The 20,902-nt window shown below is 35.7% G+C and overlaps 1 protein-coding gene across 8 annotated transcripts in view; it reads left to right on the plus strand.

Moving 5' to 3' along the window:
* The window catches only part of GRAMD1C (GRAM domain containing 1C), an 87,071-nt gene that overhangs the window by 17,525 nt on the left and 48,644 nt on the right, over positions 1–20,902 (plus strand). For 5 of the 8 annotated variants that reach the window (XM_014838619.3, XM_070508859.1, XM_014838618.3 and 2 more), the window contains 3 exons: positions 7,431–7,515; positions 19,328–19,431; positions 20,017–20,112. In XM_014838619.3, coding sequence (XP_014694105.1) covers positions 7,431–7,515; positions 19,328–19,431; positions 20,017–20,112 — 285 coding nt within the window. Of the gene's footprint in view, positions 1–7,430; positions 7,516–15,063; positions 15,191–19,327; positions 19,432–20,016; positions 20,113–20,902 lie in introns of all 8 variants that reach the window. The other 3 variants (XM_070508856.1, XM_044771572.2, XM_070508858.1) reach the window with 2 other exon arrangements.

A 20,902-nucleotide genomic window follows, 5' to 3' on the forward strand; every position in this document is an offset into this window, starting at 1 on the left:
ACAAAGTAGATTAGTGGTTGCTAGGGATTGGGTGGAGGGGGAAATGCAGAGTGACTGCTAGTAGATGTGGGGTTTCTTTTTGGGGTGATAAAAGCTCTGTGGAATTAGATAATGCTGATAGTTGCACAGCTTTGTGAGTATACCAAACAACTGAATTGTGCATTATAAAAGGGTGAGTTTTATGGTATGTGAATGATACCTCCATTTTCAAGATTGCCTTGTTGGCATGGAACTCTAAGTGAATATTTTCTTCGGCATCTAATGGGGATTGCTTTGGGACAAAGGGTCTCTCTGGACAGATATTACCTCTTCAGTAATATAATGACTCTTGACTTAGCCAGTTAAGTAAATGTAAGTAACCATTAGTTCTATTCATCAATATTTTTGTTTCTTTTCCTTCTGGCCCATGGTAGATGTGTGCTTCCTCATGTTCCTGAAGTAACTGTGGCCATGTGACAGTTTTTTGTCAGTGAAATGTCAATAAAATGATGTGTGTCATTTCTAGATGGAAACCTGAAAATTGATACACTATTTGCCATGTTCGTGTCCCCAGATGGTGGAGCCTTTATTAGCATATGTCCCTGTGTTAGGACAGTGTGGAGCTAAGCCTCTTGCCAGCCACAGTGTCTGTGTAGTATGAGTGAGAAGTGAGCCATTGTTCTTAATAAGCATTGAAATTTGGGGATTGCTTGTTACCATGACATAATCTAGCCTTTTATGATTGGTGCACCAAGTTAATTTACTCAGTTTTTTTACTTTCCTTTATTCCAATCTGCTACGAAAACTCATAAAAAATCTGCTTGCTAAGTTACGGAGTGTGCCACAGATACAGAGGCAGTGAACCTCTCTAGATCATTTTTGATTAGCTAGTTGCCAACCGTTAGGAATTTTGGGCTGCAATATGCTAGTTTATTGAATTTTACTGTGTTTACATGTATAGATGTGCACCAAAGAGAGTTGGAATCATTTAGAGCAAGAAGACTGTTATTTTTGAAAATGATTTTAGAGAACTGCAGGGAAAGAAGAAATCGAGGCTTTAAGGACAGAAACTTAAAATGTTTAAATAATTTTGTCTTCTTGAGAGCATTATACTAAGTGAGATAAATCAGGCAGAGAAAGACAAATACATACTGTATGATATCACTTATCTGTGGGATCTAAAAAAATGAACTCAGAAACTGAGTAGAATGTGGTTACCAGGGGTTGGGAGTGGGAGCTGGGGAGATGTTGGTCAAAGGGGACAAACTTGTACTTAGAAGATCAATATATTCTGGAGATCTGATCCACAGCCTAGTGATTATAGTCAACAATACTGTCCGTATTACATACTTCAAAGTTGCTAAGAAACTAGATCTTAAATGTTCTTACCATGAAAAAGAAATGATAGTTATGGGACATGATGGAGGTAGTAGCTAATACCATGGTAGTGATTGTATTGCAGGATATAAATGTATCAAATCAACAGGTTGTAGATCTTAAACTTGCACTATGTTAGATGTCAATTGTGTCTCAATAAAATTTTTTTTTTTTTACGATTGGCACCTGAGCTAACAACTGTTGCCAATCTTCTTCTTCTTCTTTTTTTTTTTTCCCTCCCAAAGCCCTCCAGTACATAGCTGTGTATTCTCGTTGTGGGTCCTTCTAGTTGTGGCATGTGGGATGTCACCTCAGCATGGCCTGATGATCGGTTCCATGTCTGCGTCCAGGATCCAAACCGGCAAAACCCTGGGCCACTGAAGCAGAGCGTGCGAACTTAACCACTCAGCCATGGGCCTGGCCCCTAAAATTTTTTTAAAATAGACTAATACTTTCTCCCTAAGATCAGAAAAAAAAATGTTGTCTTTATAAAAATAGAATGAAATAATTTTGAATAAATTATGTTTCCAAACTGCAGAACTTCAAATTGTAATTTAATTTTTTGTATGATATCAATTTTTATAAATTTTATGAATTCTTTTAAATTTGGAAATTGGAAAAATATATAAACAAGAAAAGTAAAATTACTTGTGTTCCCACCAAACAGAGAAAACTATTTTGAGATGTTGATATTTCCTCTTCGTTTTTTTCATGTTGTGTGTGGATTTTTTTCTCTGGCATACTTGGAATCAGTATGTCTATATACATTTAATTTCCTTTTTCTTTAGTTTAACCTTTTGAGCTTTTCCTCAAGCCTTTAAAAATTCTTCATGATGTTGAGTTGTGCACCATCATATTAATGTTTCCAAATTTATTTAACTAGTCTCATTTTTCTAGACATTTAGAGTGTTTCCAAATTTTTATCATCATAGCATTACAATGAGCATTTTTGAATTTCTGTCCAAATGTTTATTTCTTTAGAATAGATTACCGTAATGGAATTACTTGACTAAAATCTGTGTGTTGTCTTTTGATAATGTGTTGCAAACTTGTTTTTAAGGGAAAAAAGTATCAATTTATACACCTAGCTGTAGTGTCTGAGAGGATATACTAATCTCATTACACTTTATCCTCATTATGTGATTTTAAAATAAATTTGAAATCTTCATTTTAGTGAAAATCTTTCTAAAATGAGATTATCCTTGATGAAGCATGTCATCTTTAGGAACACTAATTATTAGTGTTGTTATTCAATTGTTGTATATAAGGGCTTCTCAGAGCACAGGTTGGTTTATAAAATAGAATTCATTCAGGTTTTTAATGAATGGTGAAGAGGATCGATTGCTTTGTTGCCTACAACCCCGTTTGCGCAGTCTCACTGAGGTACCCCTTGGTCTAGGGCAGTATCTCACTGTCTCTAGTTTAGGCAGGGAATTCTTGACACATTCACGGCAGCGCTAATGGTATTCTTTAGCAAGATGTTTCTCAGATAATGCTGTTAGATCCTGTCTCTAGGATTTTTGCTCAGGCAGTTTTCCGTGTACATATCCTCTGAGTCAGTTTTCTTGAAGTATTCAGCAAGGTCATATGTACACTAATCTTTGACTCTCAGGATTCTTTATGGCATTTCTTAAGCCATTCTGGCCAATGAATGTAACTCCTGTCCTTTAACCTAGTATTGCTCTCTGTTGGTTTATCTTGCTTTGGGTTTGTAGGGCTTCTTGAACATATGCTGTCTTTCACCAGATTTGCAAAGTTTTTAGCCATTATCTCTTCAAATATCACATCTACCTCATTCTCTCTCCCTTCCTAGGACTCCAGATACTGTGTGTTAGAACATCTCACCGTATCCTCAGACTCTTATCCTTTCTTCTCTACTTCCCACCATTTTTTTTTTTTTTTTTTTTTGAGGAAGATTAGCCCTGAGCTAACTGCCGCCAATCCTCCTCTTTTTGCTGGGGAAGGTTGGCCCTGAGCTAACATTCGTGCCCATCTTCCTCCACTTTATATGTGGGATGCCTACCTCAGCATGGCTTGCCAAGCGGTGCCGTGTCTGCAGCCGGGATCCAAACCAGCAAACCCCGGGCTGCCGAAGCGGAACATGCAAACTCAACTGCTGCGCCACCGGCCGGCCCCTTCTTCCCACCATTTTTGTGGAAACATTTTGAGTCCTAGGGCATTGTTGTCTTCCTCAAGAGAGGATTTTCATATACCCTGGCAAGCAGTCTGAGATCGCCTTATTCCACTTTTAAGGACTAAGTTGCCTTGAAGCTGGGCTGTAGTCCTTGTGTTGTTGATCTGTAATTTTATTCTATTCTTGACAGAGAATATACCGGGTATGGTTTCAATACTTAAAATTTTTCTTTCTTCCCAAATCCCCCCAGTACATAGTTGTATTTTGTAGTTGTGGGTCCTTCTAGTTGTGTCATGTGGGATGCCGCCTCAGCATGGCCTAATGAGCAGTGCCACGTCCGCGCCCAGGATCGGAACCCGCCAAACCCAGGGCCGCCAAAGCGGAGCGCGCGAACTTAACCACTCGGCTGCGGGGCCAGCCCCTCAGTACTTTTAAATTTATTGAAACTTGTTTTGTGGCCTAGCATATTGTCTATCCTGGAGAATGTTCCATGTGTGCTTGAAAAATTGTGTATTTTGCAGTCGTTGAATGAAGTGTTTTATAAGTGCCAGTCAGGTATTATTGGTGGAAATGTATTTTCCCCCCAGTTTTATTGAGGTGTAATTGACAAAATAGTAAGCTAATAAAGTGTTCATTGTGATGATTTGATGTACATATACATTGTGCAAGGACAACTCCCATCAAGTTAATTAATACATCCATCATCTCACATATTAGTCGTCTTTTTTTTGGTGAGAACATTAAGCTCTACTCTCTTAGCAAATTTCAGTTTTAATTATACAATCCAGTGTTATCAACTATACTCATCATGTCTTACATTAGATCCTCAGACCTTATTCATCTTATTGCTGAAAGTTGTACCCTTTTACCAACCTCTCCTTGTTTCCCCAACCCCTCAGCCCCTGGCAACCCCTTTTCTGCTCTCTGTTCCTATAAGTTTGACTTTTCATTTAGATTCCACATAAAAGTGATACCCCCCAGTATTCGTCTATCTCTGTCTGGCTTATTTCACTTAGCATAATGCCCTCAAGGTCCATCCATGTTGTCACAAATGACTGAATAAGGTTAAAGTCTGTTATCTTTGCTGATTTTCTGTCTAGTCATTCGATCAGTTGTTGAGAAGGGGTTATTGATATCTCTAACTTATGTTGAACGATCTGTTTTTTCAATTGTGTCATGTCAGTTTTTCCTTCGTGTATTTTGCAGCTCTGTTGTTAGTTGTGTATACATTTATAATTGTTGTGTCTTCCTCATATATTGACCTTTTTATCATTATGAAAGTATCTCTTAGTGCCTAGTAATATTTTTTGTTTAAAGTCTATTTCAGCTGATAGTAATATAACCACTCCGGTTCTCCGTGGTTACTGTTTATTGGTATATCTTTTCCCATCGCTTCACTTTCAGCCTCTTTGTGTTTTTGCATCTAAGGTATGTGTCTCTTCTAGACAGCATATAGTTGGGTCTATTTTTATCCAGTTTGACAGTCTCTGAGTTTAGTCCATTTTTATTTAATGAAGCAATTTTATGATTGTATTTACAAATAACCATTTTACTATTTGTTTTCTCTATGTTACATATCTTTTTTGTTCCTCTACTCCCCCTTTACTTCTTTCTTTATGTGTCAAATATTTTTTAGGATACCAATTTAATTCCTCTTAATTTAAAAAAATGTATTTGAGAGGTTTTTTTAGTAATTGTTTGAAGGATTACAGTATACGTCTTAACTTCTCACAATATACTTTGGATTACTAACCTAATTCTGCTAAAATATTGAACTCTTGCTGCAACCTGGATCCATTACCTCTACCCTCCTTTGTGCTATTATTGTCATATATGTTACGCCTGTGTATCTCACAAACCTTACAATACAATATTATAATTGTTGCTGTATAGACTCCTAGGTCTTTTAAAGATGTTAAGAGAGAAATTGGAGAATAGATTTGTATGCTCTTTTGTAGCTACCTACATATTTCCACTTCTGGTGCTCTTCATTTCTTCTTGTGAATTTGAGTTACTATAGTGTGTCATTTTTTTGTAGCTGAAGAACTTTCTTTAGTAATTCTTTAAGGCAGATCTGCCATCTCCATTGATTATGATGAGGTCAACCATTAGTAATACTGTTTTTTACCTGTTTGTGAGTCATTTTTCTTTTGCTGCTTTCAAATTCTTTGTCTTTCAGCAATTTAACTATGGTATGTCAAAGTCTGAAACTCTTTTCTTTATCCTACTTGGGGTTCGTTGAGCCTCTTTGATCTGTAGATTAATGATTCTCATATTTGAAAATTGTGACTATCATTTCTTAAAATGTTTTTCTGCCTCCCCTTTCCCTTCTAATACTCCCATTACATGTATTTTGAATAACTTAATGTTATCCCACAGGTCTCTGAGTCTGTTCATTTTCTATAATCTTTTTCATCTCTATTCTTCAAATTGGATAATTTTTATTAATCTGTCTTTAAGTTCACTGGTTATTTCTCTGCCATTTTGAATCTTTGGTTGAGTCCTTCTAGTGAATTTTTTATTTCAGTGACTGTAGTTTTCAACTTCAGAATGTCCTTTTTTTTCTTAAAATTTAAAAAAAAATCTATTTGTCAAGATTCTCTACTTGTTGAATCATTGTTGTCATACTTTCCTTTAATTCTTTAAACATGGTTCCCTTTAGTTCTTTGAACATAAGAACTGCTTTGATGTCTGTGCTAAATTCAGTATCTAGGGACCCTGAAAGACTACATTGCCTGCTTTTTTCATTATTAGTATGAGTCACATTCCTCTGTTTCTTTGAATGTTTCACAATTTTTGTTGAAAATTGTACAGTTTACATAATATATTGTAGCAACTCTGGATTCTGATTGCATCCTCCCTGCCCCTAAAGCCTGTCATTGCTGATTTTTGTTTGTTTAATACCTTGCCTAGGGTAAATCTGTGAAATCTGTTTGTCCTGTGGCATGTATAAATGAATGTTTCTGCTCAGTTTGTTGTTGTTGTCTTTATTTTTATGGCTGTCTTCTCAGTGGTTACCCCTTATGTCAGCCAATGATTGGTCAGAAATTGTGCTCAAAAACATAGAGCCAGTAAGACTTTTCCCTTCTGCAGACAGATCTGTGTGTAGGTTGGTTAACACGCTCAGATTCAATGCATTTTCAAGTTTGTCTCAGTTTTTACGTTCCTCTGAGATTTCTTGTGTCTCCAGCAAGGACTTCGTGGATAGTCTGGGATCTCTCTAGTCTCTGCTACACACACATGCAGGCTCTCTTCAGCCAGGAATGCATGGAGAGTTTATCAAGCCTGTCCATGGCTGTCTCTCCTCCAAGATCTCTTTAAGTCCCCAGTAACCTGCCAGTTTGCTTGTTTCTTGCTCCAGTTAGGACTGCAACCTCACACTCACTTGGGTAGCTTCAGAATTTTCCGTTTCACTTCTGGACATTGGTTTTCTGCTCTCCACTCTGAATCAACTCAGCCCCCTCTCTCAGCATAGCTGCTAGTTTTCATGGCCTGTTCTGTCCTCGTAGAAACAGCACACTGACTTAACTGATGGGGGAGGAAGAGTACAGGAGCGGGCCAAGGAAACAGTGCCACAGACTGCTGTTCCCAAGTTCAGTAGATTTTCATGAACAAATACTTCTCAGTTTATTGTATGCTTTTGGTCAGTTTCTAATAATTTGAGATTATTGTTTTTGATAGTTTTTTTTCCCAGCTATCTGTTTGCTTTTGCAGAGAGGGTTTGCCAAACTCCTCACTCCATTGTGCTGAAAGTTTACGTTGCTTCCTTTGGGTGATTTTTGAAATGTTTATGTCATTTTTCATACAAAGACACACAAAATATTGCACAATAGCATATTATTTTAAAGTTCGGTTTAAATTTATTTTCTAAGACACTGCATTTCAGTTTATCTAATGAAGATTATAATTAAACAGAAATTAAATCTTTTTGTTGTTGCAGATTTCAAGTTCCACCTATAAAGACAGGAATGAGGAATACAAAAGACAGTTCACACATCTACCTGATACAGAGAAGTTGATAGCAGGTAAACAAGACAGGAAGTTGCCAAAAACCCATTTTTCTCCCTCATTATCAAAATAGAACTGATGAGTGACAATATTTGTAGATTTAGGCCTTTGTGCCAGACAGACAATATTTGCTACCATAAGCAGCATGTTATCGTTTGTGATTAGGCAATGTAAAACTAAGTTGTAATTGAGGGAGGAGTGATTTCCGACTTATAAAAATATTGAGTGCTAGCTAAGAAAATAGAACCAAAAGGAAATGATTTGTCACAATTTCTTCTGGTGCTTGTTTCATATGATTTTGTAGGGAAAATTTAAATTAGATGCTCAATAGTTATTACTCTCTCCAGAAAATTTACTCCTTAATGGATTATAGAGCAATTTCATAAAATTTTCTAGGGCTATATCATTATTCATGTAATCTTTGATGTAGATTATTTTTGAAATAGATTTTAAGAGGAAAAATTTAGTCATTTTTTTACAAAAGTGCTTTTTTTTATTGAAGTATAGTTGACATACAATATTGTATTAGTTTCAAGTTTACAACATACTGGTTTTCCACTTGTATACATTATGAAATGATCTCCATGGGAAGTCAAGTTACCATCTGTCACCATACAAAGCTATTACGGTGTTATTGACTGTATTCCCTGTGCTGTACATAAAAGTGCTTTATTTTTGATATAAGATTGACATAGATTCTTTACAATCAAAATAAAGAACTAGGTTTTAGTTTTAATATATATTTCATTCAAACCATTTATTCCTAGAAATTTGTCAGGTTTCTGGTATTGATGGGCAGTGTGCAGTACAGCGTAACTGAATTTCTAGATAGTTGAGCTCAGTATTTTAAATATCATAATAATGAATTAAAACAACTGTTAAGAACATTTGAAAGTAATACATTCTCATGATAAATGTTCAAATACTGCGTAAGGGCATGTAGTGAAAAGAGAGTGGTCCTTCTGACCGAGACCACTGTGACCTTTGTCTTAGGTGATGACCATTTTTAGTAGTTTCTTATATTTCCAGAAGTTTCCTGTTGTATTTCAAGGGGAATATACATATATTCCTAACAAAACTTAAGTGGGAGGACACTGTGCTTACTGTCTGAATCTTGTTTAGAGCTCCTTCTGTTAGCACTACCCTGGATCCACTTCATTCTTTAATGGCTGCCTAGTATTCAACTGAATGAATGTTGTACCATAATTTATGTAACAAATCCCCTATTGAGGGACATTATGATTGCTTCCTGTCTTTTACTATTACTAACAACGTTACACCGAACCTTCTTGTACATTTCTTTTGGCACACGTGTGCCCACGTATGGTAGGATAAATTCCGTCAAGTGAAATTGTGCCAAAAAGGTAATGAGATTTTAAAAGTTTAGTGTTGGCAAGTTACCCCTAAAAGGGCTGAATGAGTGTTCATTCTCAGCAGCAGCATATTAAGTACCTGGTTTGCCACACCTTAGGAACTTTGCTTTAGCAAAATTTGGTAGGTAGAAATGGTACTTGATCGTTATGTAAATATACATTTCTTTAATTATGAGGGAGGTTGAACATCTATTTATATGTCTATAAACTGTTTGTATTTTTTTTTCTGTGAACCTGTCTCTTCATAAACTTTGCCCATTTTTTTCTAGTGGTTATTTGTCTTTTTATTAATTTGTAGTAGCTTATTAAATGTTTAAAAAATTAGACATTTTTCATGTGTGTTGTGAATGTTTCTTGTAAGGTTGTCACTTGAAATCACATGCTTTTCATGGAAACCCTTATAAAATGTGTCATAGTCATCACTGCCTTCCTGAAAGAAACTGATGCAGTGATATAAACTCATTATGAGACATTGAAGCTATGCAGAAAAATAGAAAGAGAAAATTGAAAATCGTTGGTGATCCTACCACCTATATATAATTTTGGTTAAATTTGTGGATAGCTTTCTAGATATTTTTCACTGTGTAAATTTGCTTTCAAAAATCTACATTTTTATATTTTTTCTTCTGCTACAACAAACCTGTTCATTCTATAAAATTTGGAAAATACAGACATTTACAAAGTAGAAAACTAAAACCACATATAATTGTACCATCCAGAAATAATATGAATGATAGACATACCTATACAAATTAAAGTATGTAATTGGGATCATTCTCTATAAATGGCTTTGAGTTCTTAGATTTAACCATATGTTGCATCACTGTCTTCTGATACAGTGTCCTAAATTTAATTTAACTTTTCAGTTTTAAAAACAACTCAGTGTCATCACAAACCCACAATATTGTACTTCATAGGTTAGTTCAATAAATATTTATTAGCCCTCATTGTATGCCAGACACTGTGCTGTTTTTGAAGAACTCAGAGTCTGGTAGGAAAGTAGATATATATACAAATCATTATGACTCAGGGTGGCATGAGCAGTTTTAACAAGGTATGGAAGTAGTACAAAGGAAGACACAACTTACCATCTTGGAGGAAGACAAGTATTTTAATTTGGGGCATGTTGAGTTTGAGTTGCCAAGACAAGATATCCACTATGTAGATATATTATCTGGAAATAAAGATTTAGTGTATATCACAGAAGTCTTCTAGCTGACCTCTTCTCCCATCTTGCATGCCTTCAATCTGTTCAGTAATGTAGCTATAATGGCTTTTCTAAAATGTGGATCTGATCAGATTAAAACCCTTCATGGATGGCATTCCAGTGACCTTAGAATAAAGTTTGAATTCCTGACTTAAATGGCCTTAGATGTATGTTAAATATCCTCTACCCTTCATCTTTCATCAAGTTCCCTTCAATCTCTACCCTTTCTGAAGTCAAACTTCTTTATATATGGCATTTCCTTTTACTTCCAAACCTTTTTATTTCATTTTGTCTAGAACTGTTTTCCCTCCTCTGTACCTGGCTATCTTTTATTTATATTTTAGACTTACTTACATATTACTCATTTAGGGATGCCTTTGCTGTCTATTTGACTAGGTTGGGTGCAGGTGTGATATTCAGCTACTGCTCACCAGAGCAGCAGTAGTAGTAATTAAAATACTGAAACAGTGGCTGATAAATAGCTACTGCCTTGAGTCCCACAAGTGACTCCTCATACCTTGGATTTCCTGGCCTCTCTTCTAGGATTCTTAGGATGTTTTCATGATCCAGCAGCTAAATGGCTTGTGTCTGACACAGGTCCCTGTAGAACTCTGATCCAGCACTATGATGGGTGACTAATTTTGTTATTTTAAATATCATCTCTGGATAGATGTCCCTGCTATGTGCTCCCATAAGTTCCTTGCACTTTCCTCTATCATATATTTACAGGACCATTATCTATATTATTTGCTATTGTAACACTGACACCTAGGCCAGTATTGGACTTATAATAATGGGTACTCACTGATTGAATGGATGGTTGATGGATAATGAATGAATGAGTAAGCAAATGAATATCGATGTCATTTAAAATCAGAAGAATAGATGAGCTCAACTGTGGATAACATGTAGAGTTAAAAGAACACTAAAAAAAGAATTATGGCATCAATAGAAGAGGAGAATCCAGTAAAAGATTCAGAAGGAAAGGTCACAGAGTGTGTGAAGATCCGGAAGAAAGGAGTATCACAGTATTCCAGGGTGCAAAGAGTTGTAAGAGTCAGGATAGGTCAACAGTGTGAAATACAGTTGAACTAAATGAAAATAATTCGTGAGATGCAGCTAAAGTACGTACATAGAGGAAGGTTTATAGCGTTAAATGCATTTGTTAGGAAACAAAAAGGAAGTAAAATCAGTAACCTAAGCTTATACCTCATAGAAGTATAAAAAAGAGGAAATTAAACCTAAAGCAATCAGATGGAAAGAAATGATAAAGACTAGCGCATAAGTCAATGAAATTGAAAATAGAGAAAAAAATGAGAAAATCAATGAAACCAAAGCTGGATCTTTGAAGACATCAATAAAATTGATAAACCAAGAGCCTGGTTGACCAAGAAAAAACATAGAAGACACAAATTATCAGTATGAGGAATGGAAGAGGGACCATCACCACTGATCCCATGGATATTAAAAGGATAATAAGGAATACTGTGAACGACTCTATGCCCATAAATGTAATAACAGATAAAGTGGACTAATTCCTTGAAAGATACAAACTACCAAACCGCACACAAGAAGAAACATATAGCCTGAATAGCCCTTACACCTATTAAAGAAATTGAATTTGTGGTTGAAAACCTTCCAAAAAGAGAAAACTCTGGAACTAGATGATTTCAGTGGTGAAGTTTATTACCTTTTATGGAAGAAATAGTAGCTCTTATGGAAGATAAGAAAGATCACCTCTCAACTCATTTTATGAGACTAGTATTACCAAAATACCAAAACAAGACAAAAACATTGCAAGAAAATAAAACTAAAGACCAATATCTCTCATGAACATAGATGTGAAAAGCTGAAACAAAATATTAGCAAATCAAATTGAGCAATTTATAAAAAGGATAATGGATCATAACCAAGTGAAGGTCATTCCAGGAATGCAAGGCTAGTTCAACACTCAGAAGCAGTCAATGTAATTCACCATATGAGCAGACTAAATGTGAAAAACCATGTAGTCGTCTCAATAGATGCAGAAAAAAACATTTGACAAAATTTGACATTCATTCATAATAAAAACTCTCAGCAAAGGGTTAATCTCCATAATATACAAAGAACTCACACTGCTTAACAACAAAAAAACAAACAACCCGATCAAAAAATGGGCAGAGGACATGAACAGACATTTCTCAAAAGAAGATATGAATATGGCCAATAGATACATGAAAAGATGCTCATCATCGCTGATCATCAGGGAAATGCAAATCAAAACTACACTAAGATATCACCTTACCCCCGTTAGATTGGCAAAAACATCCAAAACCAAGAATGACAAATGTTGGAGAGGTTGTGGAGAAAGAGGAACCCTCATACACTGTTGGTGGGAATGCAAACTGGTACAGCCACTATGGAAAACAGTATGGAGATTTCTCAAAAAGTTAAAAATAGAAATACCCTATGACCCAGCCATCCCATTACTGGGTATCTATCCTAAGAACCTGATATCAGATATCTCAAGAGTCCGTTGCACCCCTATGTTCATCGCAGCATTATTTACAATAGCCAAGATGTGGAACCAGCCTACATGCCCAGAAACTGATGATTGGATAAAGAAGATGTGGTATATATACACAATGGAATACTACTCAGCCATAAAAAAAGACGAAATTGGCCCATTCACAACAACGTGGATGGACCTCGAGGGCATTATGTTAAGCGAAATAAGTCAGTCAGAGAAAGACGAACTCTATATGACTCCACTCATAGGTGGAAATTAGTATATTGAGAAGGAGATCTGATCGGTGGTTACCAGGGAAAAGGGGGGGTGGGGGGAGGGTACGGAGGGGGAAGTGGTGTACCCACAACATGACTAACAAAAATGTACAACTGAAATCTCACAAGGTTGTAATCTATCATAACATTAATAAAAAAAAAAAAAAAAAAAAACCTCTCAGCAAGCTTGGGATAGAAGGGAACTTCTTCAACCTCCGTAGAAGCAACCAGGAAAACCTATAGCTAGCATCATGCTTAATGATGAGAAATCACATTCCACCTAGAATTAGGAACAAGGTAAATATGTCCTCTCTAATCACTCCTACTCAGCATTGTGCTTGAAGTTGTGAATGTGATATACTTGAAAAGGAAATAAAAGGCATCCAGGTTAGGAAAAAAAAAACCTTAATTTATTGGCAGAAAACATTATTCACGTAGAAAATCTCAGATAATAGACAAGAAAGCTCCTAGATTTAATGAGTGAGTTTAGTAAGGTCACAGGAATGCAAGTTTATTGAAGGTAAAAGAAAGAATCATATTCCTGTATACTATCAATGAACAACTAAAATTTGACTTCTAAAAATACCATTTGTATCAGAACCTCCCAATAATGAAGTACTTAGGTATAAATCGTAACAAATATGCAGGTTCTATATGCTGACAACTGCCAAGCATTGATAAAAGAAGATCTAAATAAGTGTTTATGGATCAGAAAACTCAATATTGTTAAGATCTCAATTCCCTCAAATGAAAATCCCAGCAAGCTTTTTCATAGATATTAACAAGCTGATTCTAAAATTTATATGGAGCAGCAAAGGCATTAGAATATCCAAAACAATTCTGAAAAAGAGCAAGGCTGGAGGACACATACTACTCGACAAGACTTCTGAAGCTCGAGTACTCAAGACAGTGTGAGACTTGCCAAAGGACAGACAGTTATGTTGGTGGAACAGAAAAAAAAGCCTGTGTATAAATTCACACAAATATTGTGAACTGATTTTTGACAAAGGTGCAAATTCAATGGAGAAAAGTTAGTTTTTTCAACAAATGGGGCTGGAACAATTAGATGTCCATATACAAAAACGTGAATCTTGATGCATACCACACACTTTATACTGGAATTAGCTCAAAATGGATTGTAAGCCTAACTGTAAAACTGTAAAACTTCTAGAAGAAAACGTGTGTTTTTCTAGGGAAAATCTATGTGACCTTAGATTTGATGATGAATTTTTAGATGCAACACCAAAAGCCTGATTCATACAAGAAAAAACTGATTAAGTGGACTTTATCAAAATTAAAATCTTTGCTATGCAAAGATACTGTTTAGAGTGTGAAAATACAAGCCACAGACTGGGAGAAAATAGTTGATAATCACATATCTGATTAATATATTTTTATTTAATATATTTTTATATATATCTATAAAAATAAGCTATTCTTAAAAGTCAGCAATAAGAACACAAACAACCCAGTTAAAAAAATGGGCAAATAGACAATTTATCAAAGAGATAAATGGATGGCAAATAAGCATATGAAAAAAAGCTCAACATCAGTTGTCTTAGGGAAATGCAAATTAAAAGCACAATTAAACTATATACCTATGACAGTTGCTAAAATTAAAAACAACAACAAAACAACTGACACCACCAAATGATGATGAGAATACAAAGCTACAAGGAACTCTCATCCATTAGTGGTGGGAATGCAAAATGGTACAGCTGCTTTGGATGACAAGTTGGCAGTTTCTCATAAAGTTAAACATACTCTTAACCATATGACCCAGGAATCCTAGTTATTTACCCAAGTGAATTGTAGACTTATGTTCATAAAAGTCCTGTACATGAATGTTTATGGAGTCTTTATTAACAATTGGAAATAACCAAGATGTCATTCAACTGGTGAATGAACAACTAAACTGTGTTATATCTATACAGTGGAATACTATTCAGCAATAAAAAGGAGCAAGCTATTGATACAGCAACATGGATGAATCTTCAATGCGTTTTTCTAAGTGAAAAAAGCAAAACTCAAAAGGCTACATATTTTATGATTCCATTTACATGACATTTCAGAAAATGCAAACATGTAGGGATGGAAAAGAGATCTGTGATCACTAGGAGGGGAGAATGGCTTCATAAGGGAATTTTTAGGGTGATGGAATGGTTCTATATGTTACTGGAATGGTAGTTACATAACTCTGTGCATTTGTTAAACCTTTATAGAGAGAACTTGATTGGATAAAAATTGAAAAATCAACCAGCATATTGGGAGATCCCAGGATGGAATGCTGACTGAGAAAAGACTCTGAACTGTATCACAGATGAATGACATAACTGCGCTCAAGGATGGGTTAGTACATCCATTTCCCAGCTCTGTCTGCTGAGAGGGCCTAGAAACAGTGATGCTCCAGTAGCAGTGAGCATGTCCATGACCCAGATTTTGGTCTCTAGGTACCGTTCTCCAATGAAAGGAATGAGAACTCCTTGAAGAAATGCTCCGTTCTAGGGGTGGAGCAGTGAAAATACAAGATGAGTGACTTTGGAGTATCTTATAATGCTTAAAAGCAAGGAAGTGCTACAAAAAAAAAAAAAAAAAAGACAGGAGCTAACTTGAAAGAACTCCCAGAGGTCAAAGATAGAATAATTTCGGCACTGAAATAAATAATGATAATATTGGATTATAACCTGAAGAATAAAATAAATATCCATGAGTCCATACTGATATAAATAAAAATGCTTGAATAATTAAATAAATGGGAAAGAAGACACAAATCTTCCTCCAATAGTATCCCCAGTAATTTATATACGCATTAAAGTTTGAGAAGCTCTGATCTAGGAAATAACACTTAAGTGCTATACCTCCGGCTGGAAGCCTTAGTTGGTTCTTAACTCTGTGCATATAATGATGAAGGGTCTCTAAAATATTTTAACCAATCCAAGTATATCGATACAGCTGATTTCACCAGTGTGACCCCATGTCTAGCATCCAACATGCTGATAAGCCACTATTTCATGAATGAAAACCCACTTCTAATACATATATACTAATTAGCCAAACATTTATTGTTGAACAGCGATAGGTAGCTGAAAGGCTTATAGTACCCCCTGATGAAATGTAGTCCTAATTAAATTGTTAGCTGACCCATCCCAAGTGTGAATCCCCGAGTAGGGCAACTACCTATCCCTACAATACTTCTAAACATCTACTTCAGCTGGCGTATATATCCCCACTTTTTTACTCCTAATATTCATTTGTGCCGTCTCTTTTAGCTTGCTTAATCTTGGCCAAAGAAAATGTTGCATTGGGGAAATAGAATTAAAAGCAAAATATCTTACCAACCCAGAAAAAAACGTCTCCACAAAAGTAGAAGAGAAAGAAAACAGTTTTATTATTGAATAAGCATTAAACTGGAATGTGATGTGCATCCCAGGTAATCTGTAGAAGAGATTGTAAAGACAGAAAGAAATCTCACCCTTTCATGTAGCCAGGCAGATACCACCCTTTACGCACGTCCTAAAGATAAGGGAAAACTAGTCCTCAAGGAGGAGGACTCAACAGCACCATTTGTCAAACATAGTTCATCCTAAATTCATCTGTCATTGGGGCGACTATCTGTGGTGGCTAATTGGCTTTATGGAAAGAAAAAATAACTCCTCTTTATGACGGCAGTTAGTTTTGCAACTTGGAGTAAGACACCACCAAAATGAGGCTCCTGCACCCTCACCGAAAGAGAGTTACCTCCCTTGATGTTTACATTTCAGAGCTCCCAGGTCCTTGAGAAAACATTCCTGGGTTGTAAAACTGGCAAAAACCTTATTTTGCTTTTAAAAAGATTCACATACCTCTCAAAGAGACTGGGAAAGAATTTATGTTTTCTAAAGAAAATTCCCTAAAGGAAGGCAGGGGTGGGGTGGGGGGTGGGGGTGGGGGTGTCTTTTTCCCTTTTTGCACTAGGGAAAATTTTCTTCTTTTTCAGTTTGTATTTACCCTCACAGTTGTCTCAGGTGAAAAGCAAACAAAATAACACACAAAGAATGTAAAGTGTGAAAAATGAGAATGGTTATCTTTTGTAATACTAAATCTGAAAGCAGTCCTAAAAATGTTGTTCCAAGAATCTTCTTAAAGCAATGTTAACATTGTTGGGCTCCCAAAGATGATTACTGCTGGAAGAGAATGCTTTGGGATGTGTATTTCCTGACACGATTGTTTAAAAACACATTCTTTTAATTCACTGTCATTTCCCTTCTGGATAGCTATGCCTAAATTCTTCGGTAAAGCTAAATAATACATCTTGTTTATTTAAATATGTGTATACCACTTACTGTGCAAGCTTACTCCAGAAGTCCATGGTGCTGATTCACGCCATCTCTATTCTCATAACACTTTGTACACGTGTCCCCTGTATCCTTTGTTATATTATAGTTATTAAAATAAAGCTTAAAGAGGTGGAGCCTTCAGTTGTGCCAAAACTGATCATGTAATAGCTAGTAAGTCGATGTTAACACACGCATCACAGTGACCTCTGTTGCTGGGTTCATTTACTTAGTTATTCTGACTTTCTAGTACCCAGTTATAAAGTTATAAAATCATAAAACAATTTTTGATAAACATTATTTTCTTATTTCATTCTAGATGAATTAGATTGTTAATATGACTCATCAGGGAGAATATTGCCTTCCGAAATGCTGATAATTACGTGTTTGCTTATCAGTAGGGAAACTGGGAGCCAAAAAAAAAAAGTGAAATCTCTTTGCTTTTTAAAAAAAATTTTCCATTGCTTGCATAGGACATATTGCTAGGAAGCCATTCTATAAAAAATAAATTTTATTGAGTTGTAAGTTTATTACAATAAAATATACCTGTTTTAGGAAAACCATTTTTTTTAAAACCACTGAAAAAAATCTGTCAATCTGTATCAAATGGTCTTCAGTTCAAACAATCCAGTTGGTTGCTACAGCTTTGAATGTCGTTAACATAAAATGCAGTGGTTCTCACAGTTGGCATCACCTGGGAGCTTGTTAGGCGTGAACGCTCTTCCCACCCCCAGAAATGTTCAATCGGAAACTCACCGGGAGGGGCCTAGCAATCTGTGGTTTAAAAAGTCTGCCAAGTGTTTCTGATCTGCAATTTGAGAAGCATTAAATTAATAAAGTGGTTTAGATAAACATTTCAGGACATCTCAAGGTGATCTTTAGCCCCGTCCCTGTTTTAGAGATGCGTACTAGTAAATGAGTAATCAATCTGCTTAATTATTTACTCAGAGACTATATTTGGGGGCATCTCAGTTTTGTTGTGCAGAAGGAAGCATTTCGAAAGACTGAATTACTTTGCTCAGTTTTTAGTAGTTGCTTAGAAATTGCACATGACTGAATTTAAATATTTTGAGGTTTAAAAACTCAATAACTTCTTCCTAAAATTGCTGATCACTTTATAGTTTTTGAATTTATCAAACTGAATCTCCTCAGAGCAGCCCTTTATTTCTTGTATTGTCAATAATTAAGCCATACAGTTTACATTAGCCAGAACCAGGTCTTATTCTTAGAGGCATGGTGTTAACTTGTAGGTAGGCAGTGGCATTTATCAGAACACTCTTGATTTTACTGGATTTTAGTGCTGAGGTGGAGAGGATCAACTTTGAAACTAACTAAAAATATATATAATTTTTGGAGTCATCCTTGTCTCCTCTGTCACCCTTGTCCAGCATCTAATTATCCCCAATTCCCCATCAGTACTGCCTCTTCAATATCTCTGAATCTAACTACTTCTTTCTCTTAATTCTATCATCTCCTGGTCTGTGTCACCATCATTTTTCCCCTAGACTTCCAACCGATTTATCTGAATCCAGTCTCGTGTGAATAAAGTGGTCTTTAACAATACACAGCTGATTATATCCCTTCCACTTAAAACTCACCAACGGCTTCTCATAAAGTCCACAGTCTACCATGGGCTGTGAGACTTTATGTGATGTAACTTCTCCAGCTTCTCTCACACAGAGATCTATGCTGGTATAGTTGCTCAAATGTGCTATGTTTCTTTCTGTTATGGGGCCTTTGCAAATGCTGTTCCCTCATGGTCCAGCTGGCCCTTCATTGATGTTTAGATCTCAGTTTAAAGATCACTTTTTCTGGGAAACTTTTCCTGATACATTCTCTCCTTGCCCCATTCCCCCATACCTTTATATCCCTTTTCATATTTTCTCATAGCTTTCTCTACACTTTGGTCATTATACATCTTTTTTATTTGTTTGTTTACTGTATGCCTTCCCCTCTAGACTGTCTTCCATGAGGGCAAGGCCCATTTCTGATAACTGTAGTGCCTAGCAAAATATCTGGTATATGGTGCCCAAAGTATGTGAGTGAATGAATGAATGAATGAACGAATGAACTAATGAATCGAGTGACAGCTTTCCATGTGTTAAAGTAGTATGAGATTTATTAAGTTGCTAGGTTTTTGTGAACAAGCTGCTCTGTATTTTTGTGTGTGTAGATTATGCCTGTGCTCTTCAGAGGGACATTTTGCTCCAGGGACGACTATACCTTTCAGAAAACTGGCTGTGTTTCTATAGCAACATCTTCAGATGGGAGACTACAGTAAGACCTATTTTGATTTGATTTGTTGACACAAATAATTGCATAGATAGAACTGTATACAGTCCTCCTAAAAACAATGTATTTAGATTCCGAAATGAATTTATATATATTTGTATATCTTTACTTGGATACATGCAAATCTATTTATACGTTGTAGAAGTGTATATTTTTCTTAATACATTGAGCTCCATTGGTACATATTTAATACAGTTGGAGAAAGATTTCAGGTTGAAAAAAGCTTGAACATACTTCATTTTGACTGCCAAAATCATGTCCTCTGTGACAGACGGTCTCCATGTTGTTTGTGTATGTGTGTGTTAATGTGGAAATGAATGCCCACGTGTCTTTTCACACTGTATCCTAATGTTAGAGATGGAAGCTGATGGGGGACGTTGCTGAAGGGGAGAATGGCTGACTACTTATCATGTTTTTCTTAGAGAATGCAAGCATGTGCTTATTACTATTAACTGTTTCAGGTTTGTCAACTGATTATTCAGGATTAGATTAATGTAATACCTGGTATTTTATATTATATGTGTTCCTGAAAAATCCACTTTGCAACTTTTCCTTCTTTTGTGTGTTTAGATTTCTATTGCTTTAAAGAATATAACCTTCATGACCAAGGAGAAAACTGCTCGACTCATCCCCAATGCCATCCAGATCGTTACAGAGGGAGAAAAGGTGAAAGACTTTTTTACCTTTGCTTTATTACATAATGTGGAGAAAATCTTCCGTGTACTGGTCATCAGTGTTGAGAATACAGGCAGTTCTTCTTGGAGTTAAGAATATCTAATAGGGACATGTTATATTTAATACTAGATTTCTGTACGGTACTTAAATACTGATAATTAACTTTCAATAACTGTTAACATTTTTTTGTACTTTATAGTTTACAGAGAACTTTCTCCCATATTTTTCTTTTCTTCATTATAAGAGGTAGGTAGGGTAGCATTAGCAAAACATTCTTATTATTTCTAAAAACCTTGATAATTCCATGATTGTTCTTTAGTCAGTAATATCTGCACAATAGCAACTAATAAAAAAAAAGGGTTCTGGAGAGCAGAGATTTGGGTAGTATATGAATAAACACATAATCAGTATGATATTTTTTTAGGATAGCAGTTATCTTTAACTGTCATCATTTTTATTATCTACCTATAATACCTGCCATTTCTTAACAGGGATATGTCAAGAACCTTTCTATACCCACCTGGAAAATTGATTACGGCTCTGTGTGTGATACTAGAAGCATAATTCTGAGAAAGAAAAAGAAATAAGGAAGGAAAAGAAGGAAAGTATGGGAGGGAATGAAGGAGAAGGAGGAAGGAAGGAAGGAAATAAATGAAAGAAAAAAGGAAAAAAGAGGAAAGAGAGAGAAGGGAGGAAAGAAACACTATCATGACATTGAATTATTGTACCTTTTAATACCTTTTAATCTTGTAGTTCCTTTCAAATGCACCTTAAGTTTTAT

The sequence above is a fragment of the Equus asinus genome, chromosome 5, assembly GCF_041296235.1.
Source record: "Equus asinus isolate D_3611 breed Donkey chromosome 5, EquAss-T2T_v2, whole genome shotgun sequence".
In the NCBI taxonomy this organism is placed as follows: Eukaryota; Metazoa; Chordata; class Mammalia; order Perissodactyla; family Equidae; genus Equus; species Equus asinus.